At 39.1% G+C, this 27,657-nt stretch overlaps 1 protein-coding gene across 3 annotated transcripts in view; it reads right to left on the bottom strand.

Annotated features, from left to right (window-relative positions):
• NELL1 (neural EGFL like 1) overlaps nucleotides 1-27,657 on the bottom strand; it is a 1,041,756-nt gene that overhangs the window by 825,033 nt on the left and 189,066 nt on the right. For all 3 annotated transcript variants that reach the window (XM_027532215.1, XM_027532213.1, XM_027532214.1), the window contains exon 5: nucleotides 4,888-4,984. In XM_027532215.1, coding sequence (XP_027388016.1) covers nucleotides 4,888-4,984 — 97 coding nt within the window. The remainder of the gene's footprint in view (nucleotides 1-4,887; nucleotides 4,985-27,657) is intronic.

Genomic DNA, 27,657 nt, shown 5'->3' with positions numbered 1-27,657 from the left:
AGAAATCCCTTGCATTCGTATACACTAACAATGAGAAAACAGAAAGAGAAATCAAGGAAACAATTCCATTCACCATTGTGACAAAAAGAATAAAATACTTAGGAATAAATCGACCTAAAGAAACAAAAGACCTATATATATAAAATTATAAAACACTGGTGAAAGAAATCAAAGATGACACAGATGGAGAAATATACCATGTTCATGTATCAGAAGAATCAATATAGTGAAAATTAGTATACTACCCAAAGCAATCTACAGATTCAATGCAATCCCTATCAAGCTACCAACGATATTTTTCACAAAACTAGAACAAATAATTTCACTATTTGTATGGAAATACAAAAAACCTCAAATAGCCAAAGCAATCTTGAGAAAGAAGAATGGAACTGGAGGAATCAACCTGCCTGACTTATGGACAACTTATCTTTGACAAAGGAGGCAAGAATATACAAATGGAAAAAAGACAATCTCTTTAACAAGTTGTGCTGGGAAAACTAGTCAACCACTTGTAAAAGAATGAAACTAGAACACTTTATAACACCATACACAAAATGAACTCAAAATGGATTAATCATCTAAATGTAACACCAGAAACTATAAAACTCCTAAAAGGAAAACATAGGCAAAACACTCTCTGACACAAATCACAGCAGGATCCTCTATGACCCACCTCCCAGAGTAATAGAAATAAAAGCAAAACTAAACAAATAGGACATAATTAAACTTAAAAGCTTCTGCACAACGAAGGAAACTATAAGCAAGGTGAAAAGACAGCCTTCAGAATGGGAGAAAACAATAGCAAATGAAGCAACTCACAAAGAATTAATCTCAAAAATATACAAGCAGCTCATGCAGCTCAATTCCAGAAAAATAAAAGACTCAATCAAAAAATGGGCCAAAGAACTAAACAGACATTTCTCCAAAGAAAACATACAGATGGCTAACAAACACATGAAAAGATCCTCAACATCACTCATTGTCAGAGAAATGCAAATCAAAACCACAATGAGGTACCATCTCACGCCATTCAGAATGCTGCTGCTGCTAAGTCGCTTCAGTCATGTCTGACTCTGTGCGACCCCATAGACAGAAGCCCACCAGGCTTCCCCATCCCTGGGATTCTCTAGGCAAGAACACTGGAGTGGGTTGCCATTTCCTCCTCCAATGCGTGAAGTGAAAAGAGAAAGTGAAGTCGCTCAGTCATGTCTGACTCTTAGCAACCCCAAGGACTGCAGCCTACCAGGCTCCACCATCCATGGGATTTTTCCAGGCAAGAGTACTGGAGTGGGGTGCCATTGCCTTCTCCAGCCATTCAGAATGGCTGCTATCAAAAAAGTCTACAAACAATAAATGCTGGAGAGGGTGTGGAGAAAAGGGAACCCTCTTACACTGTTGGTGGGAATGCAAACTAGTCCTGCCACTATGGAGAACAGTGTGGAGATTCCTTTAAAAATTGGAAATAGAATTCCCATATGACCCAGCAATCCTACTGCTGGGCATACACACTGAGGAAACCAGAATTGAAAGAGACACGTGTACCCCAATGTTCATTGCAGCACTGTTTACAATAGCTAGGACATGGAAGCAACCTAGATGCCCATCAGCAGGTGAATGGATAAGAAAGCTGTGGTACATATACACAATGGAATATTACTCAGATATTAAAAAGAATGCATTTGAATAAGTTCTAATGAGGTGGATGAAACTGGAGCCTATTATACAGAGTAAACTAAGTCAGAAAAAGAAACAGCAATACAGTATATTAACATATATATATGGAATTTAGAAAGATGGTAACAATGACCATATAGGTGAGACAGCAAAAGAGACACAGATGTAAAGAACAGATTTTGGACTCTGTGGAAGAAGGCAAGGGTGGGATGATTTGAGAGAATAGCATTGAAACATGTATATTACCATATATTGAAATAGATCGCCAGTCCAGGTTCAATGTATGAGACAGGGCGCTCAGGGCCAGTACACTGAGATGCCCCTGAGGGATGTGATGTGGAGGGAGGTGGGAGGGGGGTTCAAGATGGGGGACACATGTACACCCATGGCTGTTTCACGTCAATGTATGGCAAAAACTACTACTATATTAGGACTTCCCTGGTGGCTCAGATGGTAAAGCATCTGTCTACAATGCAGGAGACCTGGGTTCAATCCCTGGGTTGGGAAGATCCCCTGGAGAAGGAAATGGCAATCCACTCCAGTACTATTGCCTGGAAAATCCCATGGACAGAGGAGCCTGGTAGGCTATAGTCCATGGGGTCGCAAAGAGTCGGACACGACTGAGAGACTTCACTTTCACTTTCTTTTCATTGTAAATTAATTAGCCTCCAGTTAAATAAATTAATTTTTTTAATACTAGATTGAAAACAAAATCATAGATGCCAAAATTCTTAAAATATTAGCAAATCAAATTAAGAGTACATTAAAAGAACATGCACCAAGGTCAAGTGAGATTGATCCCTGGGATGCAAGGATGATTCAAGTCATGCAAATCAATAATTGTGATATACCACATTAACAGAATGAAAGCTAAAAATCATATGATCCTATCAATAGATGTAGAAAAAGCATCTGACAAAATGCAGTATCCTTTCATGATAGAAACACCCAAATTGGGCATAGAAAGAACATAGTCCAATGTAATAAAGGTCATAGTCAACATCATACTCAACAGTCAATGATTGAACACTCATTCAAAAATCAGGAATAAATACTTGGTGCCCATTCTCACCATTGATATTCAACATAATACTTGAAGCCCTATATAGAGCAATCAGGCAAAAAAAAAAAAAAAGGAACAAAAGGTTTCCAAATTGGAAATGAAGAAGTAAAAGGTAACTGCTTGTAGATATAATCTTATACACAGAAAACTCCAAAACTCCACCAAAAAACTTTTAGAACAAATCAATGAAAGTCTGTAAAATTGTAGGGTACACGACCAAAATATAAAAGTCAGCTGCATTTCTATACACTGACAACAAAATACCCAAAAAAGAAATAAAACAACCTCATTAACAATAGCATCAAAACTAATAAAATACTTAGGAATAAACTTAAGGATATGAAAGATCTGTACACTGAAAACTACATGACTGATTAAAAACCTGAGAAAGACACACATGAATGGAAACATATCCCATATTCATGGATCAGAATAATTACTACTGTTAAAATCCCTCACTACCCAAAGTCATCTGTAGATTCAAAGCAATCCCTATGTAAATCCAAAAGGCATTTTTCACAGATACTGAAAAAAAATCCCCAAATTTGTCAAAGCCAAATAGGCATTGTAAGACCCCCAAATAGCCAAGGTAATCCTGAGAAAGAAGAACAAAGTTAGAGGCACCATACTTTCTGATTTCAACTTGTACTACAAAGCTATAGTAATCAAAACGGTATGATTTAGCAAAAATAGACACATAATCCAATGAAACAGAATTGGGAACCCAAAAGTCAATCCTTGCATATATGGACAACTAATATTTGCAAATCACAAAGCTGATAAGTGGTTAATATCTGAAATATACAAAGAACTCATACAACACAATAGCAAGAGAAAGTCTGACTTTAAAATGGGCAGAGAAACTGAATAGACATTTCTCCAAGGAAAACATACATGTATACCTCCAACAAAAAAATTTTAAGAAGATGATATGGTGTGTATGTGTACACATACAGAGTAGAATATTATTCAATCATGAGAAAAAATATCCTGCCATTTGCAACAACATGGATGGATCTTAAGGGCATTATGCAAAGTGAAACAGGTCAGATAGAGAAATACAAATAATGCATGATATCACTTATGTGTGGACTCTAAAAACCTGATTCATAGACACAGAGTAGTTGCCAGGGTTTAGGGAAAGTGGGGGGAATGGGCAGATGTTGGTCAAAGGATATCTTCCACTTTTAATAGTTCTGGGGACCTAATTACAGCATAGTGATCACAGCAAATAATACTGTACTATAAACTTGAAAGCTGCTGAAAGTAATCTTAAATGTTCTCACCATGAAAAAAGAAATGGTAATTATGTAATGTGATGGAAGTGTTAGACAACATTATGGTGGAAATCATTTTGCAATATATTACATGTGTCAAACTGATGTACACCTTATACATAATGTTGTATGTCACTGACATCTCAATGAAGTTGGAATAGATAAGTAGATTAAAAGAAAAAGGTAATAAACTTAAATATCTAACTCTTTGGTATTGGCAGACATCCCTTTGGTTTTCACTTCCCTTCATATATTTAGCCTCTAAGGATCTCCCTTCTTGTAAGTGCAATGACAAATCTTAAAAGACTTTTGTTCTATTTTATCCAACATTTATAGGCATTCTGAAGCAAAAGGATTTCACAAATATCTAGTCTACCATATGGCCAGAAGCAAAATTCTGCCATTCTATTGAAGTACAAGACTATCTTAAAATTTCATGATGTTTTTTAACTTTTTCAATTCACTTTATCACTGAGTCCTGATGCTTCTATAAAGCACAATAATGCAGTTATTGTATTACACTCTTTATAGACAGGAAAACCAAAACTGATGGAAGTTGATTCATTTCTTATTGTTTATCTAAACTAGACATCTACCCAAAAACTGAATTAATAAAGATTCTGAGAATGAAAAGGAACTTGAAGATTACCTTAAATCTCCCAGAAGTATAGCAATAAGAAATAGTGTGAGGATTATTTACATTCTGGATCATCCATAGCTGACAGAGTGAAGTGTGTGACCTTGGGCAAGTCACTGAAGTCTCTGTCTAATCTCAAAACACCCACATCATAGAATCGCTGTGACAATTAAGTGAGTGCATTCACATCAAGCACATAGAATAGCATGTTGCAAAAAGTAGAAGGTAGTGCTTACTTTGAATAAACCATGCTTTTGGTTGCGCTGACCAAGCCATAAATTGCTTCCAGGGGGAAGGTTGGTCTCAGGAGGATCTATCACACGCTCATAAATCCTGTAGGAGCAAAGAACACAGTTACTAATAAAGAGGTTCAAAGTGGAACCCAAAGGTACATACATATCATTGTAAGTACTCATGGCATTTGCTGCTGGTATAGAGATGGAGGCAATATGGCGTACATTTTTGATGACAGGAACAGAATCAGAGATTTGTTCCTGACAACACTTGGAAACATTATCTGGGCCTCTCCCAGCTTTCTATCTTTGCTCTTTTTGCAGAGGAAGAAGAAAGAGGGTAACATTTTAGCTTGTCTACTCTGAGTAATGAATTTTATATAACCTCTGAGTAAAGTAGTTTTACCCATTTTTCAGGCGAGAATGTTGAGGTTCAGAGACCATAAAGAAGCCAACCAAGACAGCGAGAGAAAAGTTGGGATGAGAATCTATCTGGCCTGGCTGTGAAGACCATGCACCCTCCTCTGTGCTCTACAACTCTCTGACAGCTTTATCCAGCTTCTACTTATTTCTACAGTAATTTCCCAGACCCCATCTAAACAACTGAGGAGCAGCTGCCCACATGATAATGAGCTTCCTGTACAAAATCAAGTAAATAAAATCATCATCCAATGAATATTTATTGAGCATTTCTTTATGCTTCAACCTCCTTATAAGGCAACAGAAGATAGAGCAATAAACCAGATATACAAAGTCCTGTCCTCATAGAGTAAAAGAAAGAAAGAATTCTGCACAAGAAGAAAAATCTTCATGTGATACATGAAGACACAGAACTAATACAGAGAAAGCAACCATCCCGGGATCTTTGCAGGCACTGACAAGACCTACTGAACAAGCAACCTGTCTCAGTTACCCTGCCCTCCCAGGCTCCATGTTAGTCAATAACAAATTCTGAAATTTGTGCTTTTTTTTTATTTTTTTTATTTTTAAACTTTACATAATTGTATTAGTTTTGCCAAATATTGAAATGAATCCGCCACAGGTATACATGTGTTCCCCATCCTGAACCCTCCTCCCTCCCCATACCATCCCTCTGGGTCGTCCCAGTGCACTAGCCCCAAGCATCCAGTATCGTGCATCGAACCTGGACTGGCAACTCGTTTCTTACATGATATTTTACATGTTTCAATGTCATTCTCCCAAATCTTCCCACCCTCTCCCTCTCCCACAGAGTCCATAAGACTGTTCTATACATCAGTGTCTCTTTTGCTGTCTCGTACACCGGATTATTGTTACCCTCTTTCTAAATTCCATATATATGCGTTAGTATACTGTATTTATGTTTTTGTGCTTTCTTTAGAAACAGTCCCTGCAAACACCAGCTGATCAAAGGCCTCCACCTCACCTCTGGCAAGTACCTTCCAGCACCTGAGTATTGAGAAGGGAAAGGAAGAGCTCAACTAAGACTTGAACCTGTCTCCATAGATGCTCAGAAGAGGCTGAGTGTGGTGAGATACAGGGACTGCCTCTTGCCAGAGGGTTCTGAATTTCTCCAGCAGCTTTCAATAGTAAAGTGCAGAAGAACTGGAGGACTGGCCAGTTACATCAAGGCCAGTGAATTATTGCAAGGCTGATGCAGCTGGGATCTATCACACTGCAGCCTTATGCTTATGTCTTAGCCACATCATCCATTACTCTCCTGTTTCCCAACAATATATACAGGGTATTCAATTGACAAAGCTCTAAATACATCAGGTCCTTCTCTACTAATTATCTTTCTGTTATAAATGGAGGCTCAAAACATAAGCAAGATAAATAAGCTTCCCTAAAAAAAGGTAGTCAGTGTTTTCTCCACAACAATGCATCCTTTCTTTTTCTGTTAGAAGGAACCATTTGAGATGAAGCAATGTGTCAAAACTGCCTGAATACAAGATGCTATATACTTCCTTTAAAAAGTTTTCTTTCCTAATATTAGTGAAAAACTAGAAAAAAGGCCAAATTTACAACAACAGAGAAACTCATACATTATCAAGTAGATCAGCTTGATAGAATTTACTACAGTCATTAACAGTGATAAATATGCAGGTTATGAAATATGGGGAAGTATACACAAAATAATTTTCATCAGAGGAAAGGGGAATGCAAGATTATTTATGCACTATGGAGATAATGATGCAAAAATTATATTCAATGTTGGTGAGTTTCAGAGGAGGCCAGAGAGAAATGAAAATCGCTATATTTAGGTGAAGAGGCAGAACATAATTTTCCATGAGGTGGTTTCACTAAACAGTTGAAAGTGTTGTCAACCTATTTATCTTAACCTTCTATTGAAACATCTGCATCTGTCATAGTGAGAATAGTTTTCCATCCAAATGCCTTCTTTTTGGTTTTCAAAATGCTAGAAGGTAAGCTCAAAGGAGTAAAGGACGGGGCTTTATCTAATGTTTACTAAGTGCATTAAAGAAGGAAAAACCAGAAAGATCAACTCCCTCTCCTGCTGTCTCTTCCACAAACATAGTAGTTCCCTGGAAGAAACCCTTGAAGAAGCAAACTTTTGAGGTCACTATCATAAACAGGTGGCAACCCAAGGTGCCTGAGCCAAAGGGGAAAGCTGACTTCCATGTCCTACAGTCCTGTCAGGATCTGCTATTCATGCCAAGGGAAGTCTGCACTGCTGCCTTCCTGGAAGCCCCTCCTATTCATTTGGATCAAAGAGCTCCAAGCAGCAGGCACAGTCCACAGATTGCATACAGGCCTAACAAATGGAGAAAACTTAAGAACTATATTAAACTGACATTAAAAACCCACACAAAGGGTATCTTCAGTTCAATTGAGTCTCTCAGTTGTGTCCGACTCTTTGCAGCTGCATGGACTGCAGCACACCATGCCTCCCTGTCCATCACCAACCCCTGGAGCTTGCTCAAACTCATGTCCATTGAGTCGGTGATGCCATAACCATCTCATCCTCTGTCATCCCCTTCTCCTCCTGCCTACAATCTTTCCCAGAATCAGGATCTTTTCCAATGAGTCAGTTCTGTGCATCAGGTTGCCAAAGTATTGCAGCTTCAGCATCAGTCCTTCCAGCGAATGTTCAGGACTGATTTCCTTTAGGATGGACTTATTGGATCTCCTTGCAGTCCAAGGGACTCGCAAGAGTCTTCTCCAACACCACAGTTCAAAAGCATCAATTCTTCCGTGCTCAGCTTTCTTTATAGTCCAACTCTTACATCCATACATGACTACTGGAAAAGCCATAGCATTGACTAGATGGATCTTTGTCAGCAAAGCAACGTCTCTGACTTTTAATATGCTGTCTAGGTTGGTTCTAATTCTTCTTCCAAGGAGCAAGTATCTTTTAATTTCATGACTGCAGTCATCATTTGTAGTGATCTTGGAGTCCAAGAAAATAAAATCTGCTACTTTTTCCATTGTTTCCCTATTTGCCATGAAGTGATGGGACTGGATGCCATGATCTTAGTTTTTTGAATGTTGAGTTTTAAACCAACTTTTTCACTCTCCTCTTTTACTTTCATCAAGAGGCTCTTCAGTTCCTCTTCACTTTCTGCCATAAGGGTGGTGTCATCTACATATCTGAGGTTATTGATATTTCTCCCAGCAATCTTCATTCCAGCTTGTGTTCATCCAGCCCGGCATTTTGCATGATGTACTCTGCATAGAACTTAAATAAGCAGGGTGACAATATACAGCCTTGAAGGACTTTTTTCCCAGTTTGGAACCTGTCTGTTGTCCCATGTTCAGTTCTAACTGTTGCTTCTTGACCTATCTAACCATGTGGAAATATCAGAAAAACCCAATTTGAGGGATAGTCCACAAAATAACTGCCTATGCTCTTTCAAATATCAGTATCATGAAAAGTAAAGAAAGGCTGAGGAGCAATGGCCAATTACAAGCAACCGAAGGGACATAAAAACTAAACATGAGATGGAATCCTGGACTGCATCTTAGAGCAGGAAAACAAAAATCCATAAAGAGGTCAGTAAAAAAATCAGTGAAATTTGAATCAGAATGGTAGATCACAAAATATTATTGTATTGGTGTTCAATTTCCTGATTTTGAGAATTAGGTGGTATATATTTCTGTGACTTGTTCATAGGAAATACACACTGCAGCATTTAGGGGTAAAACGTCATGATGTGTACAATTTCCTCTCAGAGAGTTCAAATTAACAATGTAAATATACACAATATAAGTACAGACATATGTAGACACATCTTTTTACTTTAAGAGAGAGCAGAATTTGAGCAGAGGTTATGATTGTTTTCTTGTGTCATTCTCAAAACTTCTCTGTTGGATTAAATTTATATTAAAGTAAAAAAGTTTTTAAAATAGAGTAAAAAAGCTAAAAAGGTCTATAACGTATATAAACTAAAAATACAAATAGGCAAAACGATTTTATCTATGAGCCAAGGATACACACAAACTTTAAGTGTCACATAAGGTATATGACACTGTTTTCCTAAAGCAATGGTAATGGTTAGAGAGGAGGGAATGAAAGGCAGGGAAGGAGGGATATCCGAAGGAAGGATTAATGCTAAGAATATCTCATAAACGAAGACACAGGATTATCACATTCCTATCCTCACCTTTGTACAGGGGGAGTTTTTCAACCAACATACCAAACACAATCAGAATCGTGGCAAAAGGGCTGCTGATCCCTGAGGTAGACTGACTCATAGAGACATGCCAGTAGGGAATGACCTGTCACTGAAATCTAGTATTGCCCACATAACTGAAATGAAAAAGCCAAAGCTAATATATGAACTCCTTGGTTTCCAGCGTGCTCAGGAAATCAAATTCTATCTTCTGATACTCTAGTATTATGGTTAACGAGGTTTCCTTCTCATCAGCAAATATCTGACTGTCTATAATGTGTGGGCCACTGCTGGCTATGGGGACATCCAGGCAAAGTCCACAGGGCCAAGTTCCTGCCCTCCGGTCAAGTGCTCGACAGACAACACGCCCTCACACACGCTACAATTCAGAGCAACAAGTGCAAGGATTTGTGGGAGCAGAGGAGAAAGAAGACAGAAGACTTACAGCCGAGTCGTGAATGAAGAATAAAGTGGAGCTGACACACAGACATAATAACCAGCACTTGAACAGAGCTGTGTGCACGCCAATCATTTTTACTGAGAATTTTACATATATTAACTTAATCCTCACAATACCACCATCAGACAGATGTTCTTGGCTCACCAAGGTTAACTAATTTGTCCATGGTTAAGCAGCTGGTGAATGGCAGAGCTGGGATTTGAACCCAGACCCCCAAATCTGAACGACTCACTCAAATAAATTAAGATTCCTAACTTGACTAACTCATCAGGAAGGGAAGGCAAAACAAGCTCATGTGCCAAAGCACATGGTCAGGACTGATCAGCTCTCCCAGAACCCTGGTACACTGCTGTGTGGCTACAAGGAGCCCAGCCTCCTACACATCTGGATGCGGCCATGGAATACAAATGGAAGGGATCTGCATCCTCCAAAAAAACCTCCCTCAAGCATCTTCCACTTATTCTCTTTCAGCTGACAAGAGAGGACTCTGGGGCTATGAAGTGGGCAGAGCCACAAGGCGGCAGGGCCTGGATTCTGAAATGATGACGTGGGAGGCAGCCTCCCAGCCAGACACAGCCAACTGAGGTAGAGAGGACTTGCAGTCATTATGACTAGTATTAATTACCCTAGCAAACATACCCTAATGAAAAAGAGAAAAGTGACTCTTACATTTTCATGCCCTCAATGCCAAGAGGTATCAGAGATTCTGTGGTGTAGCAGAGACACATGAATTTGGGACAAAACAGATTTGGGTTCACATTCCAGTTGTACGTTCTGCTAGCTACATGACCTTAAATTATTTAATTTCTTTGTACTTCAGCTTCCTCGTTTAAAAAAATGAGGTTTTACTACTAACTGTATGGGCTGCAGAGAGGCTTAAATGAAATATTTTGAATGCCATTGGCACACAGTAGGTGCTGCCAGTCTATAAAATTCATGGGTATCTAAATGATGCAGAGTACACATGACACGTGATACATTCCAGCCCACTGGCTGCACCTCCCTTCAAATGAATCCACTGAGATGGGATTAGCAGTATCTTAGGTACAAGGCTTGTGCTTTGAGACACAGTATAAGGAAATAACATTACTGTCAAATGGAGGTTATTTAAAGGGTGCACAATTTCAATGTTACAATGTAAGAATTTAGTGTGTATTTTGTCATAAGTTCTTACACTTTGAAATTTTTAAGTCCTAAATTTCTTTTCACCTTTTACAAATTTAAAAGCTAGAACAAGAGAATATTTAACAGGGCAAAACCAAAAGAAATTAACACCGTTAACTTCTCTTGTTTAACCCAATTAGAGTGCACACTGACAACCTACTCAGATACTAAATTTTGGATGAGAAAACAAAATTTTTGGACAAAGTACATTATCTATGACATACCAAAATCCCAAATATTTTTACTATGTTAGTTTTAAAATGCCCTTCCTTAGCTTCTTTCAATTCTTTCAAGACAAAAATCAAACTTTTATATGTCAATTAAGCAAACATTTTAATATCTTTTACATCCCTCCAAAATACATAATTCTTTGACATTTACAAAAGTTTGACTTTTACTGCAAGTTCATCATAAACTCACGTGAGACAGGAGAAAGACTCAGGAAAAAGGAATGGATAGAAGAAATAATCAGTCACCAAACCAAGAACCACACAGCCCATAGCTTTTTATATGAGCAAAACGTGACAAGACACTGCCCTTAACACTTTGCCTAAGTCAGAACTAGGTACTTTCTTACTCTCCATTTGGAACCTTAACTGAATTTAGCCAAAACATGGGAAAGCTTTCTGAGAAAATAAAAACTGTTGGCTGTAAGCCAAAGCCCTCTAAGTTCTTATTTCAGACTGCCTTTATTTATCTTATATGTATATTACTTTTTATATATTCTAACTTCCCAGTATTTTTGCTCTTCACTGATCTCTGAGACTCTGCCCACTTGGATGACCCATTTGGACATACTCTCTTGCACATCAGCATATGACCCTATGCTGCTGCTGCTGAGTCGCTTCAGTTGTGTCCGACTCTCTGCGACCCCATAGACAGCAGCCCACGAGGCTCCCCCATCCCTGGGATTCTCCAGGCAAGAACACTGGAGTGGGTATACCCTCCCACTAACCAATGAGGTCTATACTTCTGGTCCTGACTGAACCTGTTTTCCCAGACCTCTCTGCTAAAGGAGGAGAAATTGGTCTTTCCTGGTAGCCCTGGATCAAGCACGGCCATGATTATCTGCTCAATATGGAGGAAACAAAACCCTCACCACAACACCCCTTCACCCGCTCAGTTGTCTCCTGCACCCAGACCTCCCCTAGCCATGCTACATAAAGTAGTACCTAACCACTCCTCGGGCTTCCCTGGTGGCTCAGTGGTAAAGAACCTGCCTGCCAATGCAGGAGACATGGGTTCAATCCCTGTGTGAGGAAGATCCCTTGAAAAGGAAATGGCAACTCACTCCAGTATTCTTGGTTGTAGAGTTCCATGGACAGAGGAGCCTGGCAGGCTGCCGTCCATGGGGTCGCAAAGAATTGGACATGACTTAGCAACTACACAACGACCACTTGTCACTTAGCTTGCTTTACCCTTATCAAAGCACATGACTCTCCATATATTACTGTAAAGTAATTATCCTCTAATTAAAAATAATTTCAATTTTTTTAAAAAGATGAGTTTTAGTTTTTTTTAAAAAAGATGAGTATTAGGTATGTAACTTACTATATGATGACTAACACTGCTGTATTATACACAGAAAAGTGGGAAACAGTAAATCCTAAAAGTTCTCACTATAAGGAGGAAACTGTTTTCCTTTTCTTTCCTGTTTTATTTTTATTGTATCTATATGAAAAGATGGATGTGTTAACTGAATGTACTGAGGAAATCATTTCACAATTTGTGCAAATCACACCATCATGCTATACACCTTAAACTTATATAGTGATGGATGTCAGTCATTTCTCAAAAAAATTACAAATAAAAAAAGCACGTGACTCTCCACACTAATCTTGGCTCTCTGCTGATTGACTGCCTCCTCCTACCAAGGACCTTGTCTGCCTTTTTCTCGTCAGTATCTTCAGCATCGGAGAGAGTGCCTAATCAGAGTAGGTGCCCACTCCACATATTGAACAAATGAATGAATGAAGGCAGTATCTTCAGAATAAGAGTACCACAGACACTTATACAATGCACTAACCTTTTTCAAGTGTTTTCCTGCATCATCCTCAGCTCGTGTGATTTTCACCAGGACCCCACCCCCACCCAAAAAAAAAAAGCAAGATGAACCCCTCCCAATGTTTTGCATCCAGAAAGGAGATAAGGACAGCAAGTTTGAATCTGTCAGGCAGACAACTCACTAACAGGAAAGCCAGATAAGTGAATTTCAGGAAGAAATCATCAAGAGAAATAGTCAACAACTTGAAAATTAATTAAATCGAGCAGTCCTTTTGATAAGTACACAATTTACTGCTTAAGTGGATTGCATTATAATCAGCCCAAATTTGTCACATTCCCATAGGCTGATACACACAATGCATTTACTCTACCACCATCTAAAATCTACACTTTCTTTCAGCCAAACAAAGCCCAATTTCCACTTAGTCCAGTTTCTTGGCCTTGAACTCAAGGGAGGTGCTCCCTATTAAGATGTATTGGGAGAATTATGGGAATTTTGCATGCCATTAGTATCTTATCGGTATTTCAAAGTGTAAGCAACTCATTTCTAATATAATAGCATGCAAAATCACACATTCAGTCAAACATAAAAACTCCTGGAGAGGAATGAACACCACAAACAGTTCCTTGTGAAACTCTTTGCGAAATGCTCCTTGTGAAAGTCAGTCACTGAATCAAGGGCTTATATTAGGAATTTTCTTCATAAGGTACAACTTCTCTTTATGCATGACTTTGGTTAAGAATGCCCTCCCTAGCAAGTGTCCCATCTCCTTAAAAGACCAATCAATATTCTATGAAGAACTCGATTTTCTGTTAACCAATAAAGCCCTGAGAGCTCAGCACAAAGCAATGCAGTGGTTCAACAACACTACTTATGAAGGAATATTGGATTTTTATTTACCTGGATGAAGGAAGGCCTCTGAAGGGACTCCACGGTACCTTTGCCAATTATACAGAAGAATGAATCTCCGATGTAAACCTTGTGAATCAACATGCATTATGCCACTGTTCAATAAGACAATATGAAGCCCAAATGAGATGCTAAATGGAGAGGTTTATCTGGGGCTTTGCCTAGAATTGAAGAAAAGTGTTCACGTTCTCCCTGAAGAGGAAAGTTACAATGACCTTCCTTTGCTAGATAGAGAATCTCATCCTCACTGCCTTTTAGCCGGCACTAGTGAACATCAAGGTGTTCCTTTGAGAAAGCTTCCTATTACAGAACACAAGGCAACTCCCATCCTGTCTCCCCTCACCATCATGGTGGGGGGGGAGCTCAGAGGGGATAATTCCCTCTTTTGGCCTTACGCTAAAAGGGAAACCATGTCATCTTCCCCCCTTATCTTCAGCCTCATAGGGGAAATGTGAGAACAACAAAGTTCTTGATCATCACTAGGAAAACAAAAGGCATCTATGGTGTCACTGGCGTTGTGCTTGGACCCAGTGACTCTTCAGCACGGGTCATGGCAACCTACAAAATAGTTCCTCAAAGCTCACTCACTGTGCCAAGTGTTTGCCAACAGTGTACCCCGATAAGCTACTTGTTGAATTTCCATGTCAGGCTGTTTGGCTCTTGTTCATTATTTGCTAACATGCAGATGCATCACACAGGGCTTGTATCAGAAGGACATGAAAGGAATGCCCCCAAGGGGAGCTCTGTGGTCTCCTCCCTCCAATCTGTTTAACAAAACCAGTGGCACTCAGCAAATGACAAGATGAAAATGGCACCTCTGGCATTATACAGGAGGAAACAGACTATAACTGGGGAGATGGATTATATGGATGAATACTGTATGGCCCCAATGTTTAAGAACTGACTTCTAAGCCAAATCCATGCAGGGCTCAGGACGGACGGTAGCAGGGCTCAGCAGGTTTCTGAACAGTTCCTCCGCTGCTGTCTGCAGAGTAAACACACATGCCAGCTAAAAAGAAAAGGCAAAGTTGAAATCTGGACAGAAATGCCTGTCTTCTAGTAAACAAAAACACGACAGTGTTCAAGTGAGATTAGCAAAGAGACTTTGCTGGAGAAGGGTGTGAATATCTTCCCCCAAAATGAGACAACTTCCCAAGAAGATTAAAGTCCTCATGTGACCTGCTTCATCCAGTTAGAAAACACTAGCAGATGCGTGCTTTTTCTCGTCTGGCAATTAAAGTTTACTCTTTTCTCTCTCCTCATCTGGATCTCTAAACCAACGGTGCTTTCCTCTCCTAATCATATATTATGCCCCAAATGGCTCTCTCCCACTACTTATTCCTAACCCTTATGCTCTGCGCATCCCAAGAGCATGCTGAATGCGGGTCAGATTAGACAACAGGTTCTGTCTTACTCATCATCATTACCTGATTTGGCAGTTTAATAGCAGATGCACTTATTGAATCTGCAGAAAATACAGAGTTGGTATGATTACTTCAATCACAACTGATTTTAAGATAATACCACCAGGGTTAAGAGAGACATTAATAGGCAGAAACCAGGACCAAATCAAGTAAGATGAAATTTGACATAAAAAAAAATTGAAAGAACATGTGCTTAAGGACTATGCTTCTCAAAGACAGAATGTGAGACCTAAGATTTAACAGAAATACTTATTGAGAAAAAGTACATTGCTGTTTTGAGCAATAGTAAGCTAAAGCTGTCAAAAAGTATGTTATCGTCTTAAACTGTACCAAAGACGACAATTATCTCACTCTGAGTCTATCTTCATAGAGATAGGCACATTTAGTTGTAGGAACTTCTCAGATGATAAACAGACACACTTTAGAAAGAACCAAGCAAGATCATGAGGGCTCTGTGAGCTAAATCAAGTGATGAATGGTTGAAGAACAGGGGATGTTCAGTCTTTTTTTTTTTTTTTTTTTGATGTTCAGTCTTAAGAAGTAAAGATTAAGGGATGGCAAGATAAAGTCTTCAAATATTTGGAGGACTGTCATGTGGAAGAAGGATTGGACTCCTCCTGTGTAGCTGAAAGAGGTAAAACAAATATCAATAAGTGTAAGCTACAAGGAGGTAATTTCAGTTCAAGATAAGAATTTTCTAAGGCAGAAAACACAGAAAGAAAGAACAGCCCTGGGAAGCAATCAGCTAGTCTCTGAAGGATGTCCCAGCAGATGGTAGAAGACCACTTGCAAGGACAGTAATCCTCAAACTCAGACAAAGACACAGCCTCCAAAGTTGTAAGAGCTGCCCTTGATTATCTACTATATGCCAGAACTTTACAAACTTTATAATCCTTAAAATAACCCTAAAAGGCAGGCATTGATATACTCAATTGATAGATGTTCACAGAGGTTAAACGATTTGCCTAATACCATTCAATGAATGGCAAAGCCTAAATTCAAATTCAGATGTAAATTTGTGCAATGCCACATTGCCTTATAATCCTCTATTGATTCTGCTCTTAACAAGTCAAATACTCAACTAGTTGGTTACACGAACAGTGTGAGATACAGAAAGATCATTGGACTAAAGTCAAAAAACATCCATTTGTGTCTTACCTTTATATTTAAGCTTCATGACTTGGGGCAAGTTACAAAACCTCTCTGAGCACTAACTGTATCTTCATTCATAAATGTAATAATAATACGTATTACACAGGTTTTTGATAAATATAAAACAGATAATCTCAATGAAAGCACATTGTCAAATCTAAAATGCTTTTCTAAAGTAAAAGATTATTATTATTATTAACATCAATGCTTTTATCCTCACAGAAGAACCTAAGAGATACTTGAAGTATTTTCAGGAAAAAAAGCCAGAAACCTCATCCAAGCCACTTGGCTCAATTGGCTAGAAAATAGTACCCACTGTCAGCTTTACAATTTCTATAAAAGAGGAGCTTAGGGGCAGCAATCTGATGGGAAAGAGAGGAGAGTAACAGCCTCCTAAATCACTCCCATGGTGTAGCCACCGATGGCACATGTATCCATAGTCATTAGTCCCATTTTATTTTCTAGGAGTTCAGACAAATTTTGCTGCACAGAAGGTTTAATTATACCTCAGAATAGCTGCCTCCAAAATATTTGCTGGTACTCATAAGTGGGTGATAACTTAGTGTAACACCATTATTCATCTAGATGAAGATTTAAATGTAATGATAAATCAAAAGCCTGCTGTTCATATAAAGCTCACATTGGTAACTAGGACTATCAGGTCAGAAAGGACATTGAAGGTCTCTGATTCAACCTCCATCTGCTACTTGTTACATTAACATACAAACATCCAAAAGCCATCTGTCATCCAGAGACCGTCTGTGGTATCCTCACGTAATGCTTAAAAACTTCTCAGAGCAAATGGATGTCTCCCCCAAGGCCCAGACTGATCATTTCCAAACAACCCATGTGAAATATATCAGGGCCTAGCAGCTATGGTAAGGAACAAGGCAACTATTTCTCTCTCCATGAAGTCCTGATGCAACCACAGACCACCACCACCACCCCCAACATAGGCATCCTCAATACAGCAGCAGAGGTCTGTACTCTTAGGCCTTTTTTACTTTTTCAGGACCTTGGAAAGCACCCATAAGGTCTGTTGCCAAATACTATGGGAGCCTAGCAAGCTTTTCAAAAACACAGATTCCTAGGTCCCTCATAAAGTCAGATGTACCAGGTACCAGCCTGGCCCCACTGTTAAAAACAATCTCTGATGAAGGCTTTATTTGGCAGTCGGTCCTCAAGCAGCAAAGTCACACTTGACTAGGATTTCATCCTGCCTTGCTACCCTACCATAGCCAAGCTAGCCTATGACAGGAACAGCCCGGACTCTACTCAGGGTGTCTCCAAGGCAGGCTGAGAGAGCCAGGGAAACAATAGGGCCATTCTGAGATGCTTTTCTATTTAAATTGAAAACAAAAAATAAACAAGAGGGCAGCAGAAAGAAAAGAAAAAAGCCCTTCAGCACCCTACTCTTTTGTGGTGGCATGGTCTCCTGACCAAGGCCCATTAGTACTTGTGTAGAAGATGGGTGGAGGGACAGAGGAATGGATAGAAAGACAATATATAGGCAGCCACTTGTAAATTTATTTGGCAAGGATAATATATCCCTGGCATCCTGGAATCTTCATTATAAACTCATAATTATTATAGCTATTTGTTCATTGTTCATCAATTTCAAATAGTATCAAATGCTAAAGTGAGCCAAATATCTCCATTTACCCACTCCAGATAGATCCTTTGCTCTGCCCTGTGCCAAAGGAGACTAACAGGTTCCCTCTTCTTTTCGGTTTCAGTTGGTTTCAAGCAATGGGAAACACCAGTGGGAGGGCAGGAAGGGTTGAAATTGCAGTGCTAGTTAATTCTCAAGGAAAAGACTTAGCACAGTGCTTGGCACACAGTACTAGCTAGAGGTAGCTGCTCCTATTAATAACAAAACTAGTAAGGGCAGCACTTGACTGCTAAGTGGTACTGTTATGCTGCTTTTCTCTCTCAGCTGCTGTCTATAGCCTTCCACACATAAATGTGTCAATACAAACTTGATTGCTTTTTAATAATGTTTACTGAGAGCAACTTGTGTGCCTTGACTTCTGCTTTGTAGCAAGTTTGCTGAATTATTCATTTAGTTTGGGGCTCTTTCTTTTAAAAAGTAATCATCACTTTCTTGAAAGAAATTTTTATTTTATCATGCTATCAGTCCTGTCAGACTTTAGAAGTTCACAATCACTGAAGAAGAGCAAAGCAATTTAGATAAAATTTCCTGTTCTGAAGGAAGACTTTTGTTATTAAATGCAAGGCATTCAATAGTAACTGCCAGCTGTTTAATCAAAAAGTTATTGTTCATTGTGGAGGAAAAAATGGAGTCTGAAAAACAATGAGGCTACAACTCCAAGCTCAGAAATGAAGTTTCAAATTCTTTTCAGACTCCAACTAATCATTTAAATTATAATGGCCCATTTCTGATAAGGATGATAATAAGAAAATCACTCACAGATTTCCTTGTCATTTCTTTAATTATTGCCTTTCCTAGTGACCCCTGCATGTTCAGATTACAGAGTACAAATTAAGGAAGTTTTAAGAGATGTCTCAGATAAGCCTATTATTCATGACACACAGGTGATTCCTTTAATTCCAAACCAAAATGAATGATAAAAGAAAAATTAAGTGGGTGAGGGAATTATAAGGGGAAATTTTCACAAGCTAGTAAGAAGGTTTTAAAGAAGGTTAAAGGGAAAAGAAAAGATTCAAGAGTCAGAAGGAGTCTGTTCTAAATTCTGGGCTTACCCACTAAACTTAGGATGTGACTTTGGACAAATCACTTAATCTTCCTAGGGTTATTTCCTCACCTTTTACGTAAAGAAAATGATGCCTGTTCTCTCTACCTTTCTAAGGCTCAGTGAAACACTGCACATTAATTCCTTTGAAAATTGATGCCCAATACTGATGTGAAATGCCTCAATAATGCTGAGCCTCCTGAATGCTTATTAGTGTTTCAGATTCTCCCAGTGACCCAGCTTAGCTCCTTCCTTCTGTTTGGTCCATGAGATAATCTGGTAACCTTTTAATCATCTTGCTTTTTTTGATCAAGTTATTCAGGTTGATTTTTGTTACTTACAACATAAGGATCTTAACTAACATGAAAATGTATAAGAAAATACACTTAATTCAAACTCTTCTATACTCAAGTGAATAACCACAGTAAGTCATGGGAATGCCTGCTCTGCAGTGTATAGGAAAATAAAAATTCTGATCTTTCCACATCTTGATGCCTATCTCATTTACATTCCACGATATAATCAGCAATTTACAAATTTGTAGGCAACTTGAAAGCAGTTCTTATTTGGCCTTGCATCCACAGTACCTACACCAGTGCTAGGCACAAAACATACACTTAATAACAGAGGTTTAATTTCATATATTTTTGCCTTTGTGTCAGCCTGATCAGTTCCTGGACGCAGCCCTCTTGCTATGCTTGTATAATGATTAACCAATGGGTGAACTGGAGTTGTAGGAGTTCTTTATTCTGGATATTAATCCCTTACCAGATATAAAATTTGTGAACATCTTCTATTCTTTTCATTTCTTTTGGATACTCCTTTAGATGCAGAGAAGTTTTTGATATTCATGAAGCCCAGTTTATCCATTTTTTCTTTTATTGCCTATACTTTGGGATCAAGAAATCACTGCTGAATTCAACATCACAAAGACTTTTTTCCCCTATTCTTTCTTATAAGAGTTTTATAGTTTTGCCTCCTACCTTTAAGTCATTTTTAGTTCATTTTTGTATGTGGCAGAAGGCAAGAGTACAACTTCATTTTTCCAAGTAGATATTCAGTTTTTACAGTACATTTCTTGAAAAACTGTCTTTTCCACTGAGGGGCATTGGTACCCCTTTTTTGAAAGATGTCAACTGATAACATATGTGAGAACCTCAATGGACTTTCTATTCTATTCCACTGGTCCATATGTCTATCCCATACCAATACCACACTGTTTGATGCTTCTAAGTTATATAGTAAGTTTTCAAATTGGAAACTGAGTCCTTCAAGATTATTTTGCCTGTGTTGCATTGTCATTTTAAATATTAGTTCTATTAAATTATTTCACTTTTCTTCTTCAGATACTTCAATTATATATATGTTGGGCTATCTTTATCTATTTTCTATATTGACCATTTTCTTCCACATCATTTTTATTTAATATTCATTTTCTTATTTTAATGTCTTTCTTTAATGTCCCTTATAGTTCTTTTGTTTGAATTTATTCTGTTGGAGTTCTTGTAATTTAGTCTTTATTTCTAAAATAATAATGTCCATTTCTTTCTTCCATGGTCATTCATGCTCTATATACTCCTGAGTTTTATATATTTCTACTCTAAATTGGTGAATTTCTAATTAAGAGTGGGTTTCATATCTCTAAAATTTTGTTAAAGGATAGTTGACTCAAGCTGGAATATTGTATTACAGTTTTTGATACTTTTTTTAAGGATTCGTATCAGCTGACATATTTTCTCATTTTTAATAGTTTTGTATACAAGATTCTGCTAGTTTATGTTCATTTTGTAGAGTCTTATTTTCGGGTACATTGTAGTTTATGGAACTTTCTGCCTCCATTTATGCTAACAATGTGAGTATGCATACATTTATTTGTTCTCCTTGTTGACCTTTAAGTATTTTTGGAAAGAATGTGGAGACATTCCAATTTAGGCAACTACCTGGAGCAACCAGACAAGAGGGAAACGTTTCTATATCCTCTCTGTAAGCCTCTCCCACAAGTCAGATTAATAGCACATCTCTGTATTCTTATAGCATCCTTTACTACACTATGTCAGAACCTCCCACACTGTTGTAAGAATCAATTTACCTTTCCAACTCCACCCTGGGATACTTAGAACTTGTAGCTTTTCTTCAGTATACGTAGTTATGACTTTACTCTTAACCACATTAACTGCATTCATAACATGACTGTGCTGCATACTAGCAGCATAACCCTGACCATATAAGTAACTTCACCACTGTGTTCATTTTCTCATCTGAAAAAAAATGTAGATAATAATAGTACCTACCTTAAAAGGTTCTTGTAAAAATTAACATATTTAGAGTACTTAGAACACTGCTGAGCATACATCAAGTATTTAATACTCTTATTCTTATCATCATGATATCTTTATCCCCAGTAAGCACTATTGGACCTAACACATAAGGCATACTCAATAAATGCTGAGCTGAGGGTACAGATTATCCTGTCTTCTGAATTGCAGTAGCACTTAAAGAACAGTTGATACAGCTCAGCATTGCATTGAATATGATTGTGTATTACAATCAACTAGTCCATCTGTTGTTTTATGTGTCAAATAAGACTATAAGCTTCTTCAAGGACATAATATATATTTAATTCTACATGCCCTGTAGTATTACGCTGGCTCAACTGAAAAGGAGCTTGACTAATGCTTTTTTGAAAGGATTAAATCATGCTCAACTGTGATTGGTTTGCTTCCTGATAATCCTACCATTAGGTTGAAAATATCTTAAGTCAAAAATATATAGAATACACCTACCCTACCAAGCATCACAACTTAGCCTAGTCTACCTTAAGTGCTTAGAACACTTACATTAGCTGTCAGGCAAAATCATCTAATAGAAACCTGTTTTACATTAAAGTGTTGAACATCTCATGTAATTTATTAAATACTGTACTTTGACGGGGGAGCCTGGTGGGCTGCCGTCTATGGGGTCGCAGAGTTGGACACGACTGAAGCGACTTAGCAGCAGCAGCAGCAGTACTTAAACTGAAAAACAGAACGATTATATGGGTACAGAATGGTTGTAAGTGTGTCAGCTGTTTACCGTCATGATCGTGTGGTGCACAGGAAGCTGTGGCCCACTGCCACTGCCCAGCATCACAATAGGGTATCAAACCATGTACTGACAGTCTGCAAAAAAGTCAAAATTCAAAATTCCAAGTATGCTATGCTATGCTATGCTAAGTCACTTCAGTCATGTCTGACTCTGTGCGACCCCATAGACGGCAGCCCATCAGGCTCCCCCGTCCCTGGGATTCTCCAGGCAAGAACACTGGAGTGGGTTGCCATTGCCTTCTCCAATGCATGAATGCATATCACTTACACACCATCATTAAGTTAAAAAATTGTAAGTCTAATCATCCTAAGTCAGGGACCAAATACACTTAAAACTAAATGTTCTGAAGATTTTTTGAAAAGACCCTGTGTGTAAGAATGTAATATCTGAAGAGAACCCTAGAGCTACTTTCTTATGCCTCACCTTTCCTTCCCACCAATGAGACTTCTGTGCCATCATGTCCAGCCCTAACTCTTTGGAGCTCAGAGAGTTTGACAGTCATTCAATCTATCTGTAGAATGAAGAGGTAATAGATACCTCCTAGGTTTTATGTGACATTGAAGTAAGATGATCATAAATCATGGGGCCTGCCTTATAGTAGCTGCTCACAGGGTGGTGGCCCTCAGTCTTCTTCCTCACCTATGCCCTCCACTCCATCCCATCCACTTTACAGGACAGACTCCAAAACACTAGTCAAGAGAAGAGACCCAGCAGCACTCCCTACTAGGCCGAAAGACATCCCTGCTATGCACCTACTGCCAAAAATCTCCAACATATTCTTGTGGCCTTGCACGCCCATCTGCACAAGTGACTCCACCGCTCAACCACTTGGTGGATCAGAGAATCATTGCCATCTGCTTCATTTTTGTTGTTGTTTTCAGTTCGATTCGGCTTTGTATCACTTGCATATTTAAGGTAAAGGGCTTAACAGTGAGTAACATAAGATACAAAGCAACCAACGTATGATATAAGCACTGTCCACAGTGAAGATGCAGGTGTCAGAAAAACTGCTGGCCTTTGGGGGAAGGGGAGGGGGAGGTACAAATACATAATAAGCAAATAAACATGCAAAGTGATAAATGCCAAGAAGAAAACAGTAATGAGGTGGAGAACAATGTGGTGGGAGAGTTTCTATTACATTCAATAGTTTCACTGATGAGAAATCATTTGACTACATTAAGGAACTATATAGAAATATATTTTTTAAAAATTCAGGCAGAGCAGACAGTAAAGAGGTCCTGAGATAGGCATGTGTGTAAATGTTCCAGTAAAATCAACTTCTCAGGTGTGGTTGGAACAAAAAAAGTAGGAAAGAAAGATGGAAGTGATTTCAAGGGAGAAGCAGAAAAGAGGTCACCTTGCTGTGAATTTTAGGTCATGCTATGTCTCAATCTTGTAGTTTTAACGAGATGGGAAGGAAAGGTATCACTCCCCTCTGCACACCATGAAGCAAAAGTGTTAGTCACCCAGTCATGTCCAATTCTTCGTGGCCCCATGGACTGTAGCCCGCCAGGCTCCTCTGTGCATGGAATTCTCCAGGCAAAAAATACTAGAGTGGGTAGCCATTCCCTTCTCCAGGGGATCTTCCTGACCCAGGGATCAAACCTGGGTCTCCCACTCTGTAGGAAGATTCTTCATCATCTGAGCCATCAGGGGCTAACATAAAAATACTGTGTATCCTTCAAGCCCAGCTCTAGGAACATAATCACAGTCTGAGAAACGCAGAGACCATCAAGTTCAAGCTCTTCATTTTGCATGCTGCCCAGAGAAGGGGAGTCCTTCATCTGGGTCACATAGCTGTGTACCAGAGTTGGAATCCAAATCTCATCTACTGGCTAGGATTCACTGAATTTTATTTCATAGCATTTTCCTCCTCTCCTTCCACTTTCTGTTATAACCGTTATTAAAAATAATTGTGCACTCACTACCTACCACCCATAAACCTATATGCATTCTATGTATTAGTTCAATTAAATCCATGATATAGGGCCATTTATTATCTTCTTCCCCAAGAAATGGAGTAACAGGCAAGTTTGGCCTTGGCGTACAAAATGAAACAGGGTAAAAGCTAAAAGAATTCTGCCCAGAGAATGCAATGGTCATAGCAAACACCCTTTTGCAACAACACAAGAGATGACTTTACACATGGGCATCACCAAATGGTCAATGTTGAAATCAAATAGATTACATTCTTTGTAGCCAAAGATAAAGAAGCTGTATGCAGTCAGCAAAAATAAGATCCTGTGCTCCTCATAGCAAAATTCTGGCTTAAACTAAAAGAAATTGGGGAGAATCACTAGGCTAGTCAGGTATGACTTAAATCAAATCCCTTATGAATATACAATGAAGGTGACAAATTGATTCAAGGGATTAGACCTAGTAAATGGAGTACCTGAAGAACTATGAACAGAGGTCCATAATATTGTACAGGAAGCAGCAAACAAAACCATCCCAAAGAAAAAGAAATGCAAGAAAGCAAAGTGGTTGTCTGAGGAGGCTTTACAAATAGCTGAGCTAAGAAGAGAGGCAAAAAGTAAGGGCGAAAGGAAAGGTAAACCCAATTAAAGACAGAGTTCCAGAGAATAGCAAGAAGAGACAAGAAGGCCTCCTTCAATGATCAATGCAAAGAAATGGGAAAACAACAGAAAGGTAAGACTAGAGATCTCTTCAAGAAAATTGGAAATATCAAAGAAATATTTCATCCAAAGGCAGGCACAATAAAGAAATGGTAAAGACCTAAAAGAAGCAGAAGAGATGGAAAGACTACACAGAAGAACTGTACAAAAAAGATCTTAATGGCCTGAATAACCACAATGGTGTGATCACTCACTCAGAGCCAGACATCCTGGAGTGTGAAGTCAACTGGGCCTTAGGAAGCACTACTGCCAGTAAAGCTAGTGGAGTGATGGAATTCCAGCAGAGCCACTTCAAAACCTAAAAGATGATGCTCTTAAAGTGCTTCACTCAATACATCAGCAAATTTGGAAAACCAAGCAGTGACCACAAGACTGGAAAAGGCCAATCCTCATCCCAATTCCCAAGAAGGGCAGTACTAAAGAATGTTCAAACCACCAGCCAATACTACTCATCTCCCATGCTAGTAAGGTTATGCTCAAAATCCTCCAAGCTAGGAGGATTCAGCATTACATGAACCAAAAACTTTCAGATGTTCAAGTTGGGTTTAAAAAAGGCAGAGGACCCAGAGATCAAATTGCCAACACTTGCTGGATCATAGAGAAAGCAAGGGAATTCCAGAAAAACATCTACTTTTGCTTCATTGACTATGATAAAGCCTTTGACTGTGTGGATCACAACAAACTATGGAAAACTCTTAAAGAGAAAGGAATACCAGACCATCCTACCTGTCTCCTGAGAAACCTGTATGTGGGTCAAGAAGCAGCAGTTAGAACACTGTATGGAACAACTGACTGACTCAGGATTGAAAAAGAAGTATGACAAGGCTGTTTATTGTCACCCTATTTATTTAACTTATATGCAAAGCACATCATGTGAAATGCCAGGCTGGATGAGTTACAAGCTGGAATCATGATTGATGGGAGAAATATCAACAACCTCAGATATGCAGATGATACCACTCTAACGGCAGAAAGTGAATTGAAACTAAAGAGCCTCTTGATGAGGATGAAGGAGAACAGTGAAAAAGTCAGCTTAAAAAACTCAACTTTATTTATTTATTTTAGTTGGAGGCTAATTACTTTACAATATTGTAGTGGTTTTTGCCATACATTGATATGAATCAGCCATGGGTTTACATGAGTTCCCTATCCTGAACCCCCCTCCCACCTCCCCTCCCCATCCCATCCCCATCCCATCCCTCTGGGTCATCCCAGTGCACCAGCCCTGAGCTAAACTTTAAAAAAAAAAAAAAAAAACTATGACCATGGCATCTGGTCCCATCACTTCTTGATACATAGAAGGGGAAAAAGTGGAAGCAGTGATAGATTTCCTCTTCCTGGGCTCTAAAATCACTGAGGACAGTGACTGCAGCCATGAAATTAGAAAATTATTGCATCTTGGCAGGAAAGTTATGACAAACCTAAACAGTGTGTTAAAAAGCAAAGACACCACTTTGCTGACATAAGTCCATATAGTCAAGTCTATGGTCTTTCCAATAGTCATGTACAGATATGAGAGCTAGACCATAAAGAAGGCTGAGTGCTGAAGAATTTATGTTTTCAAACTGCAGAGCTGGAGAAGACCCTTGAGAGTCCCTTGGGCCACAAGGAGATCAAACCAGTCAATCCTAAAGGAAATCAACCCTGAATACTCTTCGGAAGGGCTGATGCTGGAAGGCCCAAGCTCCAATACTTTAGCCACCTAATGGGTACAGCTACTCATTGGAAAAGACGCTGATGCTGCAAAGACTGAGGGCAGGAGGAGAAGAGGGCGTCAGAGGATGAGATGGTTGGGTGTCATCACCAATTAGATGGACATGAACTTGGGCAAACTCTGGGAGATTGTGAGGGACAGAGAAGCCTGCAGTGCTGCAGTCCATGAGGTCGCAAAGAGTCGGACACAACTTGATGACTGAACAATAACAATCAGGGGTAAGGGGTATGGCTCAGGGAGAATGAGACAGTAACATTGTAAACAGGTAAATGATCAAGACAATTTCACATAGTGAAAGGCCTTCGGAGGCAATAAAAGAGGATGAGATGATTGACATGATCAAGAGTGATCAGCCCGAGGCAGCACCACAGCCCTCTTGAAGTTCAGGTACGCGCCGTCCAAAGCAATTTCCAATATAAATACCACTGCCATTTCTTTTTAGCAGCCAGTGTCAGATTACCCCAGACACAAATAACAGGATTTACTCCTGCAATACTGTGTTCTCTGAATAGTGAAAAACAAAAGCCCAGAGAATCAGCCTTTTCATCTCTCTCAGCACCATTTGACAATTTCCTCTTTTCCGACCATGTGATTATATTTTTCCAAAGGCCTTATCAGAGAATCCATTTGAGCAGAGGCTAATGTCACCACTCGATAATGTATCTGTAATTGGAGGGGATTTCATCTGTATTCCACATGAGCTGGACCTGTGGGCCGAGGTGAATGGAAGAGGAGGTCCTGTGGGCTTGGCTTTGAAGGATAATCTGTGGGGTCCCATCCTCCCGTCAGCTGTGCTTCTCATTAACCATGCAGGAGACACGGGTGGGCATACACAGCCCTCTCAGAGACCTATGCGCTCCATCCTCAAAGCCTTCAGCTTCCCCTGGTTTCCACTTAA

Source organism: Bos indicus x Bos taurus, chromosome 29 (genome assembly GCF_003369695.1).
Source record: "Bos indicus x Bos taurus breed Angus x Brahman F1 hybrid chromosome 29, Bos_hybrid_MaternalHap_v2.0, whole genome shotgun sequence".
NCBI classification, from domain to species: domain Eukaryota; kingdom Metazoa; phylum Chordata; class Mammalia; order Artiodactyla; family Bovidae; genus Bos; species Bos indicus x Bos taurus.
Note: the sequence above shows the minus strand (reverse complement) of the source record. Positions and strands in the feature narration are given on the sequence as shown.